Genomic DNA, 19,188 nt, shown 5'->3' on the forward strand with positions numbered 1-19,188 from the left:
GCTTATTGCCCTATGTCTATATCTGGTCTGTATTTCACTCCTAGTTATCCATCCAACCTGGGGGTGTTTCTTCTTTATTTGACTCATTTTTTTGCTCAGGATAGGGGGCATGTTCATAGTTAGTCTGTGTATTATCATGGACGCTTTATGGCTAGCATTGTTATGGTACTATTTATGTGTGTACATTATTGTAATCTATTGGACTTGATCATATCCGCAGTGTACTGTGTACCATTACTTTGTTCTCAATCGTTTTATTGGGTCCACTTGACCTTTAGCCATTTATCTGTCAGGTTTTTGCACTGTATTTAGGCACCAGGGACACTTTATATTGATATTAACATAGTCTGGTACATTGTTTATGCCACTGATTTTTGCATTACTATGTCTTATTATGCTATATTCTGTACCATTGTATAGGGGTGGGGCTTATTGGTCCTATATTTAGGCCTATTTTAAATGGTTTTATTCTATGTTTGTTGTTTTTCTGAGGTGTAATTAAAGTTTATACATTTGATCTTTGTATCTCCTGAGTGTGCATACCATTTTTTGGTCTTGTCTTTTTCCTTTTGCCTTGTCAAACCAATGTCATCACACCTTCCCAGAACTGACTGCTTGCTGGCTAATATATCCCCCTTTTTCACTGGTGCCATTTCAAGAGAAATTGATGGTTATTCACTTCCCTATGTGCTAAGGCTATGTGCACACGCTGCGGATTCCATTGCGGAATTTTCCGCAGCGGATTTGCAAAACCGCTGCGGTTTTTACTGCGGATTTATTGCGGATTCTACTGCGGATTCTGCTGCAGTTTTCCATCTGCAGTTTTCTATTGGAGCAGATGGAAAACAGCTGCGGATTCCGCACAAAGAATTGACATGCTGCGGAAAATAATCCACAGCGTTTCCGCGCGGCTTTTTCCGCAGCATGGGCACAGCGTTTTTGGTTTCCCATAAGTTTACATTGTACTGTAAACTCATGGGAAACTGCTGCGGATCCGCAGCTGCGGAAACGCTGCGGATCCGCAGCAAAATCCACAACGTGTGCACATAGCCTTGATGTCCCTCCATTATGACACATGCTTTCAGTACATGAAACCACTAGCTTTCTGCTCTTTCCTTCATTTACTAGATTTCACAGTACTATACCTTCAATGTTACCCTGCTCCTTCCACTCTATGCATCTATTACTCACTGTCATTACCACCTTGCCATTAAGAGGACCATCATGACTACTGGGCCCCATGCCAGCTGCTATGCCTGAGGTGCTGACAGTCAGGAATAAAATGAATGTCAAACAGGTTGTCCTCCACATTTTATTAAAACAAAATTACACATTTATCTCACATTTCTTTTTATAATTCTTTTGGATGGTTAGATCTAGCCATGACTGCTTTTTATTATATAAATCTATATGTTGAGAATAATAGGACAAATCATCAGGATGACATCATATGATGATGACTGCACTAGCAGACATACTGGTAGTCCTCCTAGTTGTTGACAAGCCGAAGTATAACTATAAGTATTCATTGTGATGAAGGGAGTGGTGGGTGGAACCCAAACCTTACCTATTATTCATCAGACTCTTGTAATTGATCAGTGATGAAAGAACAATGCCAATAAATGGTGATTTAACGCAAAGTCATGAGAACATGTGTAAGTTTCAATTAGATTGGGAATTTTCTAGCCGTGAAGCTGGTTGGCATTTCTGTTCTAAATTTTAAAAAAAAAATCATATTTTACATATTACGGCACTAAAGATGCAAATATTAAATCTATTAAAAGGCCAATAGATTTACATTTAAAAAAATGATAATCTTAGTAGTTGAATTAGCTTTTGTTATATTATAGTAATGAGAAGGTTTAGTAATGCCGTGCATAAAAGTCCACCATAAGTGAGAATCTTTCAAAGGTGAAACATTAGATCTATGCTAAATACCTTTAAGGCTATGTGCACACGTTGCAGATTATTTGCGGTTTTCTAGCATTTTTGAGCTATAAAAACGCTATAATACCGCAAATAATCTGCATACATTAAGCATCCTATCATTTTTAATGAAATCCGCAATTTCTGTGCACATGATGTGCGTTTTTCCGCATGAAAAACACATTGCGGAAAAATAATGAACCTGCTCATTAATTTTGCGTTTTTTTCGCAGTTTTCCCACTGTCTAATGCATTGGGAAATGTCCGGAAAAAAACGCGCAAAAAACGCATCAAAACCGCGCAAAAAACGCGCAAAAAAACGCATGCGGATTTCATGCGGAAATCTCCCAGAAATGTCCGGATTTTCATAGGAATTTTCTGCATGAATTCCTGAACGTGTGCACATAGCCTTAGTGTTACCTCAGTTTGGGTAGTCATAACAAGTTCTCCTGCCTCATTGAACTTTGACCTAAGTGAGATGATAGGGTCAGTAGACCAAATGGTAGCACATTAAATCTTTTTCTAGTTTCCTACATCAACACTAAGCAGGAATTGTCATAGGGAAGAAAATAACTTTATACAAGAGCTTCAATGTCAGATTATTGATCTATGTAAAAAAATATCCATAAAGAGAAAGCCATATCATTAAAGACACTAGAGATAGAGGTGATATCTCTCTTGAAGCTTATTCCTAAGAAAGCAATCTAGGATGTTTCAAATCTTGGGATTAAAATCGATATTCCTCTCTTTGATGTTTTAAAGGTGCTACTCTTGGGTTTCATTTTTAGTGTAAAGGCCCCTATACACAAACTAATGTTGGCCAAACCCATCAATATCTATTGATACGATCCTATAAATGTCGACTGATGGGTCTGTCCAATCCTGGATTACAGATCACATTGTTCTACCAGAGATGACGACTGGCAGAGATGTCTGGCAACGGCTTTCTATGTATTAGAGAGCCAGCCGAGAAGCATTGTTCGGCCGACAGTAATCTAATGTGTATGGCCAGCTTTAATGTGTTTTTTTTTAATTGACAATCTGGTCACTTAATAAGACAGCAACCAATTCCTGGTAATCCAAAAATGTTCTTTAACTTCCTAGTGAACTAGTGATAAGACAGTCAACTCTTGGTTACTAAATTTAAAGATTCCTGGTGATCAAATGTTAGGTGTTGAGTTCCCACCGCTGCACAGGGGGAATCTCGAACCATGTCCGCTGCAGTCTCCCTATCTTCCTCAGTCACAGAGGAGCCTGCTTAGCAGAGTCATCAGTCTCAGCATCTTGATCAAGCTGATGCTGAGTGTCTGGTTACGGCTGATGTCCCAGGTTCAGCTATTATAACCAGCATTAATCAGCAGTGAGCAGACGCACCACGGACTAAGTCCTGCTTTTTGTCAACTGAGCATGCCCGTGGGATGACCTCAAATTTGAGGTCAGGGGTCACATGCTCAGGTCCTGAAGCAGTCCTAATTGGACCATGGGGAAGGTCCCGGAAGGATGCAGCTATAAAAGGTTCGCGTAACCGCTCGGCCATGCGCTAGTATAAATCCTAAATCGTGTATGTGTGTATGCAATCTGATGAAAGCTCCTAATTGATCCCCTTCCCTAGCGTTGTTGACTGAGTGTGGGTGATTGGAGCTAACTAGTGCCAGATTGTGCCATCCAGCACAAGGCATGACAATACTGCGTCTACAGCAGCGTCCATCAGAGCGACGCCGTGTGCAAATAGTGTGCTTTCCTGGCCTAAGCTTAGGGTGGTTAGTAGTGTCTGCCAGAGCGGCGCTGTATGCACATAGTGCTGTAAATCTTTAGTTACTTTTTCCCTGGCATCACAGTTGTGGCACCGAACACTAGTTAGTCTAGAGGGACTCTAACCCTGTATCCTTGGGGCAGCGTCCTGTGCCCAAAACACTAGCGTTCACTTTGCGGTATAGCGGCCCTGTGATGCAACAGGGTTCGCCTCCTACATATCCGGTGAAGTTAACCCGCGTGGGTTTATGTTATACCGCCATATACTGTCCGTCATTACTAAGCAGCAGGTTGTCATCTCTGCACGGTGGACCCCGGGCTGCAAACGCACCTTATATCCTCTTTAATATTATTTGGGGCATTCCACCAGCCCTAACACCAAGCAACACCATCTGACCCAACGTAAATGTTCTTTTCTATGTTTCAATATAGTGGATCTGAGAAACACACAAATGGTTGACAGTGGACAAGTGCCCCTTACAGGTCCTACTAGTATCTATGTCAGCACTAACTTGAGATGCGTGCTATATTTTGTTGGATACAATCATAATTATAAGATTATTTTTCCTCCTTTGCAGCTTCTTCCACACCCTCTTCTTTCAAGCAGGCCGTGGTGTAAAACTTTTGACTCATAAATGTACGGCTGGTAAAAATGGGTGGTGTGGGAGATATATGCCTCTGGCACTCACCTAAAGTATGATTCATAATAAAGGGTGTGGATTGCTTTTCTCTGATGAGACCTGTGTTTGTGCCCAAACGAAAGCTCTTTAGCTTGAAGCAATCTCAGCCTTGTTGTCAGTTCCTTATCTCAGTATTTGGTTTCATGCACTACATATTTTAAATTTGTTGGTATTATTATATTTCTAGGACTTCTTGAACAATATTTTTATACAAATGATTTAAAGCAACTAGAAGACCCAGCTGAGCAGTCTTTTTACTTTTTATGAAGACCATTTAAAGTGTCAAGAAAACAAAGTGGTGTGATCTTCTCACTTTTTATATAAAAAAAATTGCCATAAACCTCTCCACGTTTAGACTGTCAAATCTGTTTGTATCCACTTTCTGTTGTGACTAGACACAAGCACAAAAAGTCATGTTTATTGGGAGTACGTACTAGATCTCTGGAGGCTGGCTGACACTTTAAAGGGAACCTGTTACCCCCAAAATTGACGATGAGCTAAGCCCACCAGCATCAGGGGCTTATCTACAGCATTCTGGAATGCTATAGATAAGCCCCCGATATATCCTGAAAGATGAGAAAAAGAGGTTATATTAGGCTACTTTCACACATCAGGTTTTTTGTTTCAGGCGAATTCCGGCTCTTCCGGAATAGAAAACCGGAGAAGCCGGATCCGGCATTTCCCCCATTGAATATTATTGGTGCCGGATGGCGCCGGATAGCCCAGCGTTCCTTCCGGTCTGATGCCGGATCCGGCGTCAAGTCGATTCCGGCGTCTGGAAAAAACATCTACTGTAACGTTTTTTGTCTCCAGCGAAAAAGCCGGAAAGGCCGGATCCGGTCTTTCCGGCTTTTTACAACAATGCATGTCTATGGACGCCGCAAAGCGCCGGATCCGGAAAAAGTCGGATCCGGCGGCCGTATCCGGCTTTTTACACTGAGCATGCTCAAAAAACTTTGATCAGCCCCCTGGACTATATATAAAGCAGGGCCATGAGGCCTTCAGCCATTTCCAGCCCAAAAGCAGAAGAGCCAACACCCTGCCACACCCTGCCAAGACGGAAGGAGCCAGAAGCCTGCCACAGAGCTGAGAGCCTGTCACAGAGCTGAGAGCCGAGAGCCTTCCACAGAGCTGAGAGCCTGCCACAGAGCCGAGAGCCTGCCACAGAGCTGAGAGCCGAGAGCCTGCCACAGAGCTGAGAGCCTGCCACAGAGCCGAGAGCCTTCCACAGAGCTGAGAGCCTGCCACAGAGCTGAGAGCCTGCCACAGAGCTGAGAGCCGAGAGCCTGCCATAGAGCTGAGAGCCGAGAGCCTTCCACAGAGCTGAGAGCCTGCCACAGAGCAGAGAGCCTGCCACAGAGCTGAGAGCTGAGAGCCTTCCACAGAGCTGAGAGCCTTCCACAGAGCTGAGAGCCTGCCACAGAGCCGAGAGCCTGCCACAGAGCTGAGAGCCGAGAGCCTGCCACAGAGCTGAGAGCCGAGAGCCTTCCACAGAGCTGAAAGCCTGCCACAGAGCCGAGAGCCTGCCACAGAGCTGAGAGCTGAGAGCCTGCCACACAGCTGAGAGCCTGCCACAGAGCTGAGAGCCTTCCACAGAGCTGAGAGCCTGCCACAGAGCCGAGAGCCTTCCACAGAGCTGAGAGCCTGCCACAGAGCTGAGAGCCTTCCACAGAGCCGAGAGCCTTCCACAGAGCTGAGAGCCTGCCACAGAGCCGAGAGCCTTCCACAGAGCCGAGAGCCTGCCAGAGAGCTGAGAGCTGAGAGCCTGCCACAGAGCTGAGAGCCTGCCACAGAGCTGAGAGCCTGCCACAGAGCCGAGAGCCGAGAGCCTGCCACAGAGCTGAGAGCCTGCCACAGAGCCGAGAGCCATGTCTTCGGGGAGCCCTCCTCCTCCTCGCCGTCCTCGCACAGAGGTTAGTATGAACCAAAGTGTGTGTGTGTCATGTATTTTTTTATGTTTCATCGTAGGAAGCTGATGAGGCTGAGTCCCCCGGAGAAGAAGTGGTCCCAGAAGATGAGGGAAGGGGTGGAGAAACCCACAGAGAGGGCTCACAATTGGTATGTATCTGTGATGTATTACGGAAACACACCCTACACTACACACAAAACATAACACTAGATTCCTACAACAAAATACATAGAAACTGATACTTTCAAACCTCACACAACACATACAAAACATATATATCACATGGCACACAACACATAGAATGGCTACCAACAAGCACATAATTTTTTTTTTTTCTTCTAGAGTTCTGAATCTGGTGACCAAGCAATAGGTCCTTCCAGTGGCTCCCGGGGTCGTCGGCGACATTCACGTGGCGGCCGTCGTCGTGTAGGTTTTTTGTTATTTTTTGGGTGTAGGTTAGCAATGTTTCAAATTTGGTGTTAATTTTTTCCCCCTTTTCAAACAGGTTTCACAGCGTGCTCCAGATTCGGACGGTGAGGAGGTCGGCCTTGATATTGACCTCCTCATCGATCTTGTCAGAGACAGGGAGCCGTTGTGGAATATGGGTGACCGCCGCCATGCTGATCTCTCAGTGACCCGTCGACTCTGGGAGCAAATCTGCTGTGAACTGATTCCGAGGTGGGAGGACCTAGATGTTCAGGCCCAGATTCAAGAACGTAAGTACCCTCAGTTCAGTTTTGGTGATGCATTCTAAAATGCTGTTTCTAACCAAGTTGTCTTTCTCCTATTTTAACAGGTGAGCGGATTGTGAAAAGGTGGCGGTCGATCAGGAATCGCTTTAAGAAGGAGTTCAATAAAGAGATGCAGGCCCCGAGTGGATCTGGAGGACGCAGGAGCACGTACAAATACGCAAGGGCCCTGTCGTTCCTCAGGTCAACGATGGTCACCCGAAGGTAAATATTACCCACCACATGCACAAATGTTTTACATGTCTAACCTCTTTTGCTCTTTCAGCCAGGGCCATGCAATGACAGTATATTAATTGTTTGTTTCTCTCTTTTTCCACAGTACCGTTGGGAGCACTCGGGAGCCTGCAGCACAATTGAACACTTCTGGGGCGATCCCTCAGGAGGCCGCCACCGAGGGACACTTTAACAGTGAGGAACCCTCTGCACCTTCCCACTCTGCACCTTCCCACTCTGCACCTTCCCACTCTGAACCTTCCCACTCTACCGATCCCTCTTTCCTATCCACGAGCACTGGAGCATCCTGGCCGGTTCCATTGCATGTAGCTGCTGGTGAGAACATAGCGTTTCCTGTACCCCACCCTTCTGCTGCAGCCACCTCTAGTACACCTGTAGCATCGGGGCGGTTTCGCCAGAGGGGTCAGATACATAGTTATGCTCCCGAGTTCTTGCACCTGAACGCATCGTTCCAGAACTGTCTGAAAGTTTTGTCCGAGCAAATGGCTGCAGGATTCAATTTCATAAATAAATGTATGCTCGAGATGCATACACTTCTGGTAACGATGCGTTCAGAGGCAAAACAGTCACCGAACAACACTTTTTTTCAGTCAGTGCTTGAGCAAATGGAGACGATATCTACTTCTCAGCAGATGCAAGTAATGGAATCCTGCCAGTCTACTCTAGTGCTAATTGCCTCTAGAGCAGATAGTCTTTCCAACCATCCTCCAACTGGCCCCCCTTCCTCCACTGTCCACCACTACAGCCAGTACCATCCTCCTGACCCGTATCGCCAAACTGACCTTGCCCCATCCCGCCCAACTCGCCATCATCCACATCGTGCCCCGTCCCAACAGCCACAACACTTTCAGCGTTCCCGTGACCCTTCCCACCAGCCACACCACCAGCCACGTGCCCCTTCCCACCATCCACACTACCAGCCTCCCTCCCGTGCCACTTCCCACCCATATGATGATCCCGACCCATACAACTTCACATCTACTTCATCCTCGCCTCCTCTCCCTGCCCACTTCCAACAGACTCTATCACCCTCTTCCCAAACATCTTCTACACACATCACTCATTCTGCCACCCAGTCCTCACAAAACATTTCCTACACCCCTCCATCCTACCAAATTTCTAACCCCAATCCCACTTTCTTGTCCACCCGCTCAATAGCTTTCTTCACTCCTTCACCCCTAAACGTTGAACATTCTCCACCACCATCACATTCCTCTCTCCACACTCCCACTGTCGAAGTGTCCCTATCAGACAGTGCCTCTGATAGTATCTCCACCCCGACGTATGAAAACATTTAGTACCCATTTTTTTGTGTGTTACATTATGTTAATAAAAGTTTTTGGTTGAAAACTCTCTTGTATTTATTCATTAGGCACAAATAACACTTTTGTTAAAAAAGGTTTATTGATAACAGTAGTACTTTGGGTATGCACATCTTGGTTTAAAAATAAACTCAAACAGGTACCCAACATGGGTAAAAGGTAAACCCAAACAGGTACGCAACATGAGGGTAAAAACCAAACTGGTACACAACATGGGTAAGGTAAAAACAACAGGTACGCAACATTGGTAAAAGGTAAACCCAAACAGGTACGCAACATGAGGGTAAAAACCAAACTGGTACACAACATGGGTAAGGTAAAAACAACAGGTACACAACATGGGTAAAGGTTAAAGTTATTACTAGGTATATACAAAGTGTTTAAACTCTATCATCCTGCCAGTGTATTCTTCCTTGGGGTGAAATAAAATATTCTGCAAAGTGATCCCGTATTCTGGACACTGTGGCAGAACTTCTGTATGTCTGGATGCTATAATCCATCAAGGTGGTTTCGGCAGAGTGGTCGTCAATGGAAAGCTGTTCCTTGGATATAACATAATTGTGGAGGACAACACACACTTTCACCACCTCATCCACAGTGTCTGTCTTTAAGTTTATGGATGTTAAGAGAACTCTCCATTTGGCGGTTAGGATCCCAAACGCACACTCCACCATTCTCCTTGCACGTGTGAGTCTATAGTTGAAAATTCTTTTAGTATTGGTTAAACCACGGCTGGAGTAGGGTTTCAAAAGATGCTCTGAAAGCTGAAAAGCTTCATCCCCAACACATACAAATGGCATTGGTGGCTCGGAAGTTTGAGGCAGTGGTCTTGGGGGGGGAAATTGAAAGGTTTTTCCATATAAATGCCGCCCCATAGAAGACAGTTTGAAAACTTGCGAATCATTAGAACGGCCATACGCCCCAATGTCCACCGCTACAAATTTGTAATCCGCATCGGCGATGGCCATCAGCACGATGGAAAAGTACTTCTTGTAGTTGAAATACTCAGATCCAGAACCAGCCGGTTTCACGATACGGATGTGTTTCCCGTCCACCGCACCCAAGCAATTTGGAAACTGGCACACTTCCAGGAATCTGTTAGCTACTTCCAACCATGTCTGCATTGTGGGATGTGGAATGTATTCTTCATGCAGACAGTCCCACAGTGCACGGCAAGTGTGCCTCACTATTCCTGATATTGTGGAAATGCCCAGTCTGAATTGAAAATGTAGGGAAGACAGGGATTCACCGGTTGCTAGGAATCTGTGAAGAAAAGGAAGGCAGAAATTACTACAAATTCAAAATATCAAACAAAGAGTCCACAACAAAAGTTGATTCAAAAAGAATGCTTACCGAAGAGTGACCATCAGACGCTCAGCCGGGGTAATGGAGAATCGGCAATAGGTATCACTCCTTCTTATCAGTTGTTCAACCCGCTCCACCAATATATCAAAGTTCTCCGCTTTCATCCGAACATAGCAGAAAAACTTTTCAGGGTCACCTCGAAGCTCCATATACAACGTTGAAAAGACTCCCCGGGTCAATCTCTGTGCCGTGATGGGGTGGATCCACAAACGGCGTCGTCGCAGACGCATGACACGCTGTCTCTCTTCCTCTTTCTCAATCACAATAGCTTTTAATCGATTCGCCTCTGTGATGAAATCCACGTTGTTCTGCAGAATCTTTGCAATAATGCCATCCATCTTGCTCTGTACCTTGCTCCTCTCCAACCCGTCACAGATGTTAAGAACACTGTATATATAGTTTTCAGCCGGCCAATCACCTTTTTAGCCTTTCAGGGGGCGTTTTTTAAAGCCGGATCCATAAAAAACCGGATAGAAAAACAGACGAAACGGATGCAACCGGATGAGCCGGATCCGGTTTTTTGCCGGATCCGGACACCTGATCCGGCTAAAAAAACGGATCCGGCTCGTCCGGTTGCCTCCGGTTTCTTTGAAAAAAAACGGATCCGGCGATGTGGCGCGACGCCGCATCCGGCAACCGGCAAAAAACCTGATGTGTGAAAGCAGCCTTACAGTTAGGGCCATATATATTTGGACAGAGACAACATTTTTCTAATTTTGGTTATAGACATTACCACAATGAATTTTATACACAACAATTCAGATGCAGTTGAAGTTCCGACTTTCAGCTTTCATTTGAGGGTATCCACATTAAAATTGGATGAAGAGTTTAGGAGTTTCAGCTCCTTAACACGTGCCAACCTGTTTTTAAAGGGACCAAAAGTAATTGGACAATTGACTCCATGGCTATTTCATGGACAGGTGTGGGCAATCCCTTCTTTATGTCATTCTCAATTAAACAGATAAAAGGCCTGGAGTTGATTTGAGGTGTGGTGTTTGCATTTGGAAGGTTTTGCTGTGAAGTAAACATGCGGTCAAAGGAGCTCTCCATGCAGATGAAACAAGCCATCCTTAAACTGCGAAAACAGAAAAAACCCATCCGAGAAATTGCTACAATATTAGGAGTGTCAAAATCTACAGTTTGGTACATCCTGAGAAAGAAAGAAAGCACTGGTGAACTCATCAATGCAAAAAGACCTGGGCGCCAAGGAAGACAACAGTGGTGGATGATCGCAGAATAATCTCCATGGTGAAGAGAAACCCCTTCACAACAGCCAACCAAGTGACCAACACTCTCCAGGAGGTCGGCGTATCAAAATTCAAATCTACCATAAAGAGAAGACTGCATGAAAGTAAATACAGAGGGTTCACTGCACGGTGCAAGCCACTCATAAGCATCAAGAATAAAAAGGTTAGACTGGACTTTGCTAAAAAACATCTAAAAAAGCCAGCACAGTTCTGGAAGAACATTCTTTGGACAGATGAAACCAAGATCAACCTCTACCAGAATGCTGGAAAGAGAAAAGTATGGCAAAGGCATGGTACAGCTCATGATCCAAAGCATACCACATCATCTGTAAAACACGGCGGAGGCAGTGTGATGGCTTGGGCATGCATGGCTGCCAGTGGCACTGGGTCACTAGTGTTTATTGATGATGTGACACAGGACAGAAGCAGCCGAATGAATTCTGAGGTCTTCAGAGCCATACTGTGTGCTCAGATCCAGCCAAATGCAGCCAAACTGATTGTTGTCATTTCATACTACAGATGGACAATGACCCAAAACATAAAGCCAAAGCAACCCAGGAGTTTATTAAAGCAAAGAAGTGTAATATTCTTGAATGGCCAAGTCAGTCACCTAATCTAGACCCAATTGAGCATGCATTTCACTTGTTAAAGACTAAACTTTAGACAGAAAGGCCCACAAACAAACAGCAACTGAAAACCACCGCAGTGAAGGCCTGGCAGAGCATCAAAAAGGAGGAAACACAGCGTCTGGTGATGTCCATGAGTTCAAGACTTCAGGCAGTCATTGCCAACAAAGGGTTTTCAACAAAGTACTAAAAATGAACATTTTATTTAAAATTATTGAATCTGTCCAATTACTTTTGGTCTCTCTAAAAACAGGATGGCACATGTTAAGGAGCTGAAACTCCTAAACCCTTCATCCAATTTTAATGTGGATACCCTCAAATGAAAGCTGAAAGTCTGAACTTCAACTGTATCTGAATTGTTTTGTGTAAAATTCATTGTGGTAATGTCTATAACCAAAGTAAGAAAAATGTTGTCTCTGTCCAAATATATATGGACCTAACTGTATATTCACCTAGGGGCAGTCCCGCTGCGGTACGGGTCCGATGGGTGTCACGGTCCGGGGCCTCCCATCTTCTTACGATGACGTCCCCGTCTTGTAGTCATGCTCCGGGAAAGGTCAGAGAGGCCCAGCACCTGCGCACTGCAGGACTTTGCTCTGCCCTCAACAGGGCAGACAAAGTATGTCTGTGCCGGAGCCGCGGCGTGAATACAAGAAGAGGACGTCATCGTAAGAAGATGGGAGGCCCCTGACTGGACTGCGACACCCATCGTACCGGAACCGCCCCTGGGGGAGTATAATCTAACCTCTTTTTCTCATCTTTCAGGTTACATCGGGGGCTTATCTACAGCATTCGCCCCTGATGCTGGTGGGCTTAGCTCACCCTCTATTTTGGGGGTGACAGGTTCCCTTTAAAATAGAAAACCTATATATACTGTAACTGGCTATACATAGTCAAACACCATCCTATCGATGTTTTGTGACAATGACAAATGGTTGAACGCGTTGCCATCTATTAATTCAGGGCCATTGACTTTTTGTGTTTGACTCATTTGCAGTCAATTTGTTCCATCCAAATAATGGCACTTTTTATTAGACTAATCTTGGGATTCTTAAACGGAATCTGACCCTATGTTTTTGCTTTCCATTTAAGAGCAGCATGATATAGTGTCAGAAACCCTGACTCCAGCAATATATCACTTACCTGGCTGCTTACTGTCATTTTGATAAAATCACTGTTTTATCTGCTGCAAATTTAGCAGTTATTTGAATGCTGAGCTCTGTATAACCCTGCCCCCACTGATTGGCAGCTTTCTGCCTATGGGCAGACACACAGAAAGCTGCCAATCAGTGGTCAGGGGTGGGGTTATACAGAGCTCATGAATGTGCTTGACTAAATGGAAACGGCTTTACATGACCTACGGTGATAAGCTTCTGCTGATAAAAACAAGCTGCACTAAACATCTCAGTAACTGGAATCAGGGTCTCTGCCAGGGTCAAATCTCACCAAGCAATGACACTATCTGTAAAGTGTAATATGATGGCGCAATATCAGCAAGCATAACAAATAAATAATAAATAAGTCCACAGTACATGGAAAAATTTAAAATCAGCAGTACTGTTCAACATAACAAAAAAATACAGACACTTTCTGTAGATTTACTTTTTTTATCACTGTGTATATATTTCATGATGTACTTAAAAATAGTGTCTATGGCATAATTGCATACTGGAGAGGAGGAGTGCGGTGAGAGGAAAGAATTGGCAGAAAGTGAGGCAAGAGAGGAGTTGGGAAAAAAGCCAGCTCTTTATTAAAGTTAAAGAAGCCTTATCATTACATCTGGATGCCAGCATTTGGTATTCAGTCACGGAGATGGGGGCAACGCCGGTTCAGTCACGGCTGAGTATATAGAGCAGCGGCTGTAACCGTGCCCCCGGCCCTGACTGACAGTAGCTCAACATTGAGGCTGGCTGTCAGTCAGGGCCGGGGGAGCGGTGACTGAACTGGTGCCCCCTCCCCCATGACTGAATACCTAATGCTGGTGGGCGGAATAAAGATCATATTCTTTATTAGCGGTGGATTCCAGCATAAGCAGAAGTCACACAAACGCTCTCAATCCCTGTAGTAATCAAAGTGTTTTTTTCTCACCAGATATGTTCGCAATGCAGCTGTCACTGGAGTGTCCAGGTAACGAATTTTACTTCATCTACTATTGTAAAACTATTGCTTTTTTTAACTTTATTAAAAGTTAAAAACATTGTACAGATCTACCCTGACAACATTGCATCAGGATAGAAATATCGTTTGTCTGACGGCCATCAAATATGTATAGGGTCTTTACTCTTTTGGCAAGTGGCTTATCGAGGTACCGACCAAAAGGATCAGGCATTTAAATTTACGCTGTCCAATCTTTATCGGTCAGTGGAATGTTGGGGCCCAAGCATACTAGATTGTCGGCCTTCTTTAATCTCAAATGTATATGTCGGCCTTAAAGAGTAGCTGCCATTTCAGGTTTATTATTAACATCAGTAGCAGACGTAAAGAAACTTTGCAAAATATCTTATTAAGGAGGTTGTCTGTTGTGAACAGGTAATTCAGAACCACAATGGACATTGAAGTTCAGAGCACACAAAGTGACCTGACAATTACCAAAAACAAAGGACGAGCTCTGAGACGTGGGAACTCTGCTGACCGCAATCCCTAATCCTAACACACCACACTAGAGGTAGCCGTGGATTGCGCCTAACGCTCCCTATGCAACTCGGCACAGCCTGAGAAACTAACTAGCCCTGAAGATAGAAAAATAAGCCTACCTTGCCTCAGAGAAATTCCCCAAAGGAAAAGGCAGCCCCCCACATATAATGACTGTGAGTAAGATGAAAATACAAACACAGAGATGAAATAGATTTAGCAAAGTGAGGCCCGACTTACTGAATAGACCGAGGATAGGAAAGATAGCTTTGCGGTCAACACAAAAACCTACAAACAACCACGCAGAGGGGCAAAAAGACCCTCCGCACCGACTAACGGTACGGAGGTGCTCCCTCTGCGTCTCAGAGCTTCCAGCAAGCAAGAAAAACCAATATAGCAAGCTGGACAGAAAAAATAGCAAAAAATAACGCAAGCAAAACTTAGCTTATGCAGGATAGAAGGCCACAGGAACGATCCAGGAGGAAGCAAGACCAATACTAGAACATTGACTGGAGGCCAGGATCAAAGCACCAGGTGGAGTTAAATAGAGCAGCACCTAACGACTTAACCTCATCACCTGAGGAAGGAAACTCAGAAGCCGCAGTACCACTCTCATCCACCAAAGGAAGCTCATAGACAGAACCAGCCGAAGTACCACTCTCGACCACAGGAGGGAGCTTGGCCACAGAATTCACAACAGTTGTCCGTTACTGCAGAACAGCTTCTTAAATGCTAAAGTATCCCAGAAAAAATTACAAAAAGGCATTCTCACCTCCCAGACCAGCACCGCTCTAGCAATGTTGTGCTGTGTCGCTCAGTGTTCATGTGACATTATGTCATGTGAATGTTGCAGCCAATCAGTAGCTGACGATCGTCTGCAGCCTTCACAGTTCTGTCAGACGGAATTGTTCAGAAACTGATCAACTGATAGACTAAAGTACTGACAGTCGAGAGTGAAGGCATCAACATCGATTGAACAGGGTCGGTTAGGGAGATGAGTTTGTGCTGCATCCAAACTGCTCCCGACTATTAAACGCAGGTGAATCCGCATGTGTTTATTGAAACGTGTGAATTCACCGCGTCCAATACATTGCGAAATTTCTCTTGCGGAGGCTAGCATCTCCGCAAGATAAATAGACATGCTACGGTCTGAAGAGACGCGCCACATGTCCATCTCTACGGGTGATTCGCGGACACAGTTTTTAATCTTTATTTATATATTTAAAAAATCCTGTATTATGCACAGTTGAAATGGTGGAATAAAGACATTGCTTCTATTATCTAAAGAGGGACAAAAATAGAGGGACAAAAATGCATTGTATAAGCAAAGAAACAAAGTGATTGCTGACATAGGGTGAAAGGCTGTCACTGTTCTTAAACATGTAAATTGTTGGCAAATTCCCTTAAAATTGATGAGATCTTCTTCCAAAATGTATTTCTTGATGTCAAAATAAGTTGAGAAATCAACAAACTGATAACCGACATTATATACATTAGTTGCCTATTGTGTATGTACCATAAAAAGAAGCAGCATAGCGTCACATAGGTGCAAATACATCTAAAGTGGACTGCATTAAATATTATAAAATTATTATTTATTTGCTTGTAAAAGGTATTAAAACTTCTGATTTGTCAAAGTGACATGTCAGAAGTTTTGATTCATGGAGGTTCCAAAGCTAAAATTCCCATTGATTTCTAAAATGAATGAATCACAGCCCCCCTTCGTTAGAAATATCTATGCCTCTTACTATGAGCCCAGGCACCTCTCATTCAACTCTCCAAGGAGTGATGGACAGAGGCAATAAAAACCATGGGGCCAAGCAATCAGGTTAATGTTTTTGCCCCTTTATTTTAGCAATTGGTTAATATCAAAGCACCTCATCCCACCTAACCCCCCGATGACCGATCACAACTTCCGACATTACACTATGCCAGTTACAATTTAAAGTTTTTTTTCAAGCCTACAAAAATTATACCGTGCACTCCCTAAGATAGACATCTATTCATGGGATTTGCAAACTCATCTAAACCTGATTTTAGAGAACTATACGTTTCTATAATTCAATGATTTTCATTCCATAAGGTATATATGTCTTTACTGCAGGCAAATAAACAAAAATATGAAGACAGCCAAATGTCAGATAGAAACATCTATTTAAAACGACAGAAGCGTGAATGGGTTGTGCCCCCTGCGAATATGCAAGAAGAAGAGGACAACAGATACAGAAATCCTATAGCAAAGGTAACAAACTGTACTGACTATAATAATCAAAATCTCTAATATAGAATACTGAGATGTTAGATAGAGTGGAGCAGGATATGGACGATTTCCAGGCAGAATGTCTGTCCCATGCAATGAAGCCTGGCTCTTTTTCATTTATCCAAAAAAATGTTTTTCACAATTTCCATGGCCCATGCTGCTAATCTTATTATTATTATTATTTATTTATATAGCACCATTGATTCCATGGTGCTGTACATGAGAAGGGGTTACATACAAGTTACAAATATCACATACAGTAAACAAACTAACAATGACGGACTGATACAGAGGGGCGAGGACCCTGCCCTTGCGGGCTTACATTCTACAGGATTATGGGGAAGGAGACAGTAGGTTGAGGGTTGCAGGAGCTCCGGTGTTGGTGAGGCGGCAGCTCCGGTGTTGGTGAGGCGGTAGCTCCGGTGTTGGTGAGGCGGTAGCTTCGATAGTGATGAGGCAGCAGCGGTGTCAGTGCAGGCTGTAGGCTTTCCTGAAGAGATGAGTTTTCAGGTTCCGTCTGAAGGATCCGACTGTGGTTGATAGTCGGACGTGTTGGGGCAGAGAGTTCCAGAGGATGGGGGATATTCGGGAGAAGTCTTGGAGGCGATTGGATGAGGAGCGAATAAGTGTGGAGGACAGAAGGAGGTCTTGGGAGGACCGGAGGTCACGTGAGGGAAGATATCGAGAGATTAGTTCAGAGATATATGGAGGAGACAGGTTGTGGATGGCTTTGTAGGTCAGTATTAGCAATTTGAACTGGATACGCTGAGGGAATGGGAGCCAATGAAGAGATTTGCAGAGGGGGAAGCGGAGGAGTAGCGAGGAGAGAGATGGATTAGTCGGGCAGCAGAGTTAAGGATGGACTGGAGAGGTGCAAGGGTGTTAGCAGGGAGGCCACAGAAAAGGATGTTGCAGTAGTCAAGGCGGGAAATTATGAGGGCATGCACAAGCATTTTAGTAGATTGGGGGTTGAAGAAAGGACGGATCCTGGAGATATTTTTGAGCTGGAGGCGACAGGAGGTGGAAAGAGCTTGGATGTGTGGTTTGAAGGACAGGGCAGAGTCGAAGGTTACTCCGAGGCAGCGGACTTCGGGTACAGGGGAAAGCATGATGTCATTGACTGCGATAGATAGGTCAAGTAAGGAAGATTTGTGGGATGGAGGAAAGATGATGAGTTCAGATTTGTCCACATTGAGTTTGAGGAAGCGAGAGGAGAAGAAGGAGGATATGGCTGATAGGCACTCTGGGATTCTGGACAGCAGAGCGTTGACGTCTGGGCCAGAGAGGTAGATCTGAGTGTCGTCAGCATAGAGGTGGTACTGGAATCCATGGGACTTTATGAGTTGTCCCAAGCCAAGTGTATAGATTAAGAAGAGTAGGGGTCCTAGAACAGAGCCTTGGGGGACTCCAACAGAGAGAGGGTGGGATGAGGAGGTAGTATGGGAGTGGGAGACGCTGAATGTGCGGTTGCATTATTCACTTGCATTATCACAATGATGCGCACAATCATATATAGTAGCATTCTAATATAGCATTATACAGTGGTTTGTTTTAGGAAGTCACTAAAATTGATCACCCCTGGCTTCATGGCCAAAGCAAAATCATTTCTTTTTACTCTGAAAAGTGTTTTTTTCCCAAATGTATAAAAAAGTATAATCTTTTTTTGTTGACAGGTCCATTCTGACATCGAGGTGAAAAAAGGAACTATACGGTATAGAGTGTCTGGACAAGGTGTTGATCAGCCTCCCTATGGGCTTTTTATAATAGATGCCCGAACGGGACACTTGAACGTGACTGGAGTTATTGTGGATCGTGAACAAATATCTATGTTATATGTAAGTTGGCTTGACATAGTGTACATGCAAGAACATGACACACAGTATAACTGGTGTATGGTACATAGGGCCTAGGTCAATATTCACCGATAAATAATACCAATAAATACTGTATTTATTAGTATGCATTAAAATAAATTAATGCTCAAAATATACAACAAAATGCTCCTAGTGAGCCCTAATGGAAAACTATGAGTAAACATTTGACATTGTGGGATCACAAATTGACCCTAATTAATACCTTACCTGTCTGCGGAAGTTGGCACCTTAGGTAACGTAAGTGGCGCCCCACTCATCGATGGCTTACCCTGGTAATTACTAATGGGCCCAATTAGTCCTGATCTAAGGGAAACCAGTCGAATAACCATGATGTCAGACCTATTCAGTCTAAGTCGTTGAGGCAAAAAAAGAATAAAAAATAAAAATTATTCAAGGGTCGCATTTAAACACAGATATAATAACCCACATAGGTTGACATGCAGCTGATAGTAGCAAAGGACATAATTTCTTAACCCTATCAAAAGCAGATGTATATTTCTTTTGTGGAAATCCTAAGAATGAAAAAAGAACTCACGTAGGGCATAAAATAGCCTCAAAAACATGGCACCCAAATTGGTGCTCAACAGAAAGTAAAGCCCAATCACTCAACCAAA

The 19,188-nt window shown here is 44.1% G+C and overlaps 2 protein-coding genes across 2 annotated transcripts in view; both read left to right on the plus strand.

Annotated features, from left to right (window-relative positions):
* The window catches only part of LOC138643406 (uncharacterized), a 186,971-nt gene that overhangs the window by 20,268 nt on the left and 147,515 nt on the right, over positions 1 to 19,188 (plus strand). The window contains exons 2-4 of the mRNA XM_069732320.1: positions 13,901 to 13,936; positions 16,545 to 16,682; positions 18,374 to 18,535. Of these exons, the coding sequence (XP_069588421.1) occupies positions 13,901 to 13,936; positions 16,545 to 16,682; positions 18,374 to 18,535 (336 nt within the window). The remainder of the gene's footprint in view (positions 1 to 13,900; positions 13,937 to 16,544; positions 16,683 to 18,373; positions 18,536 to 19,188) is intronic.
* LOC138642775 (uncharacterized) lies at positions 6,271 to 8,574 on the plus strand. The gene is made up of 5 exons (XM_069731244.1): positions 6,271 to 6,415; positions 6,609 to 6,692; positions 6,772 to 6,982; positions 7,063 to 7,219; positions 7,335 to 8,574. Exons 3-5 carry the CDS (start codon positions 6,868 to 6,870, stop codon positions 8,545 to 8,547), a joined length of 1,485 nt encoding a protein of 494 aa, XP_069587345.1. The 5' UTR covers positions 6,271 to 6,415; positions 6,609 to 6,692; positions 6,772 to 6,867; the 3' UTR covers positions 8,548 to 8,574.

Source organism: Ranitomeya imitator, chromosome 6, assembly GCF_032444005.1.
Source record: "Ranitomeya imitator isolate aRanImi1 chromosome 6, aRanImi1.pri, whole genome shotgun sequence".
Taxonomy (NCBI): domain Eukaryota; kingdom Metazoa; phylum Chordata; class Amphibia; order Anura; family Dendrobatidae; genus Ranitomeya; species Ranitomeya imitator.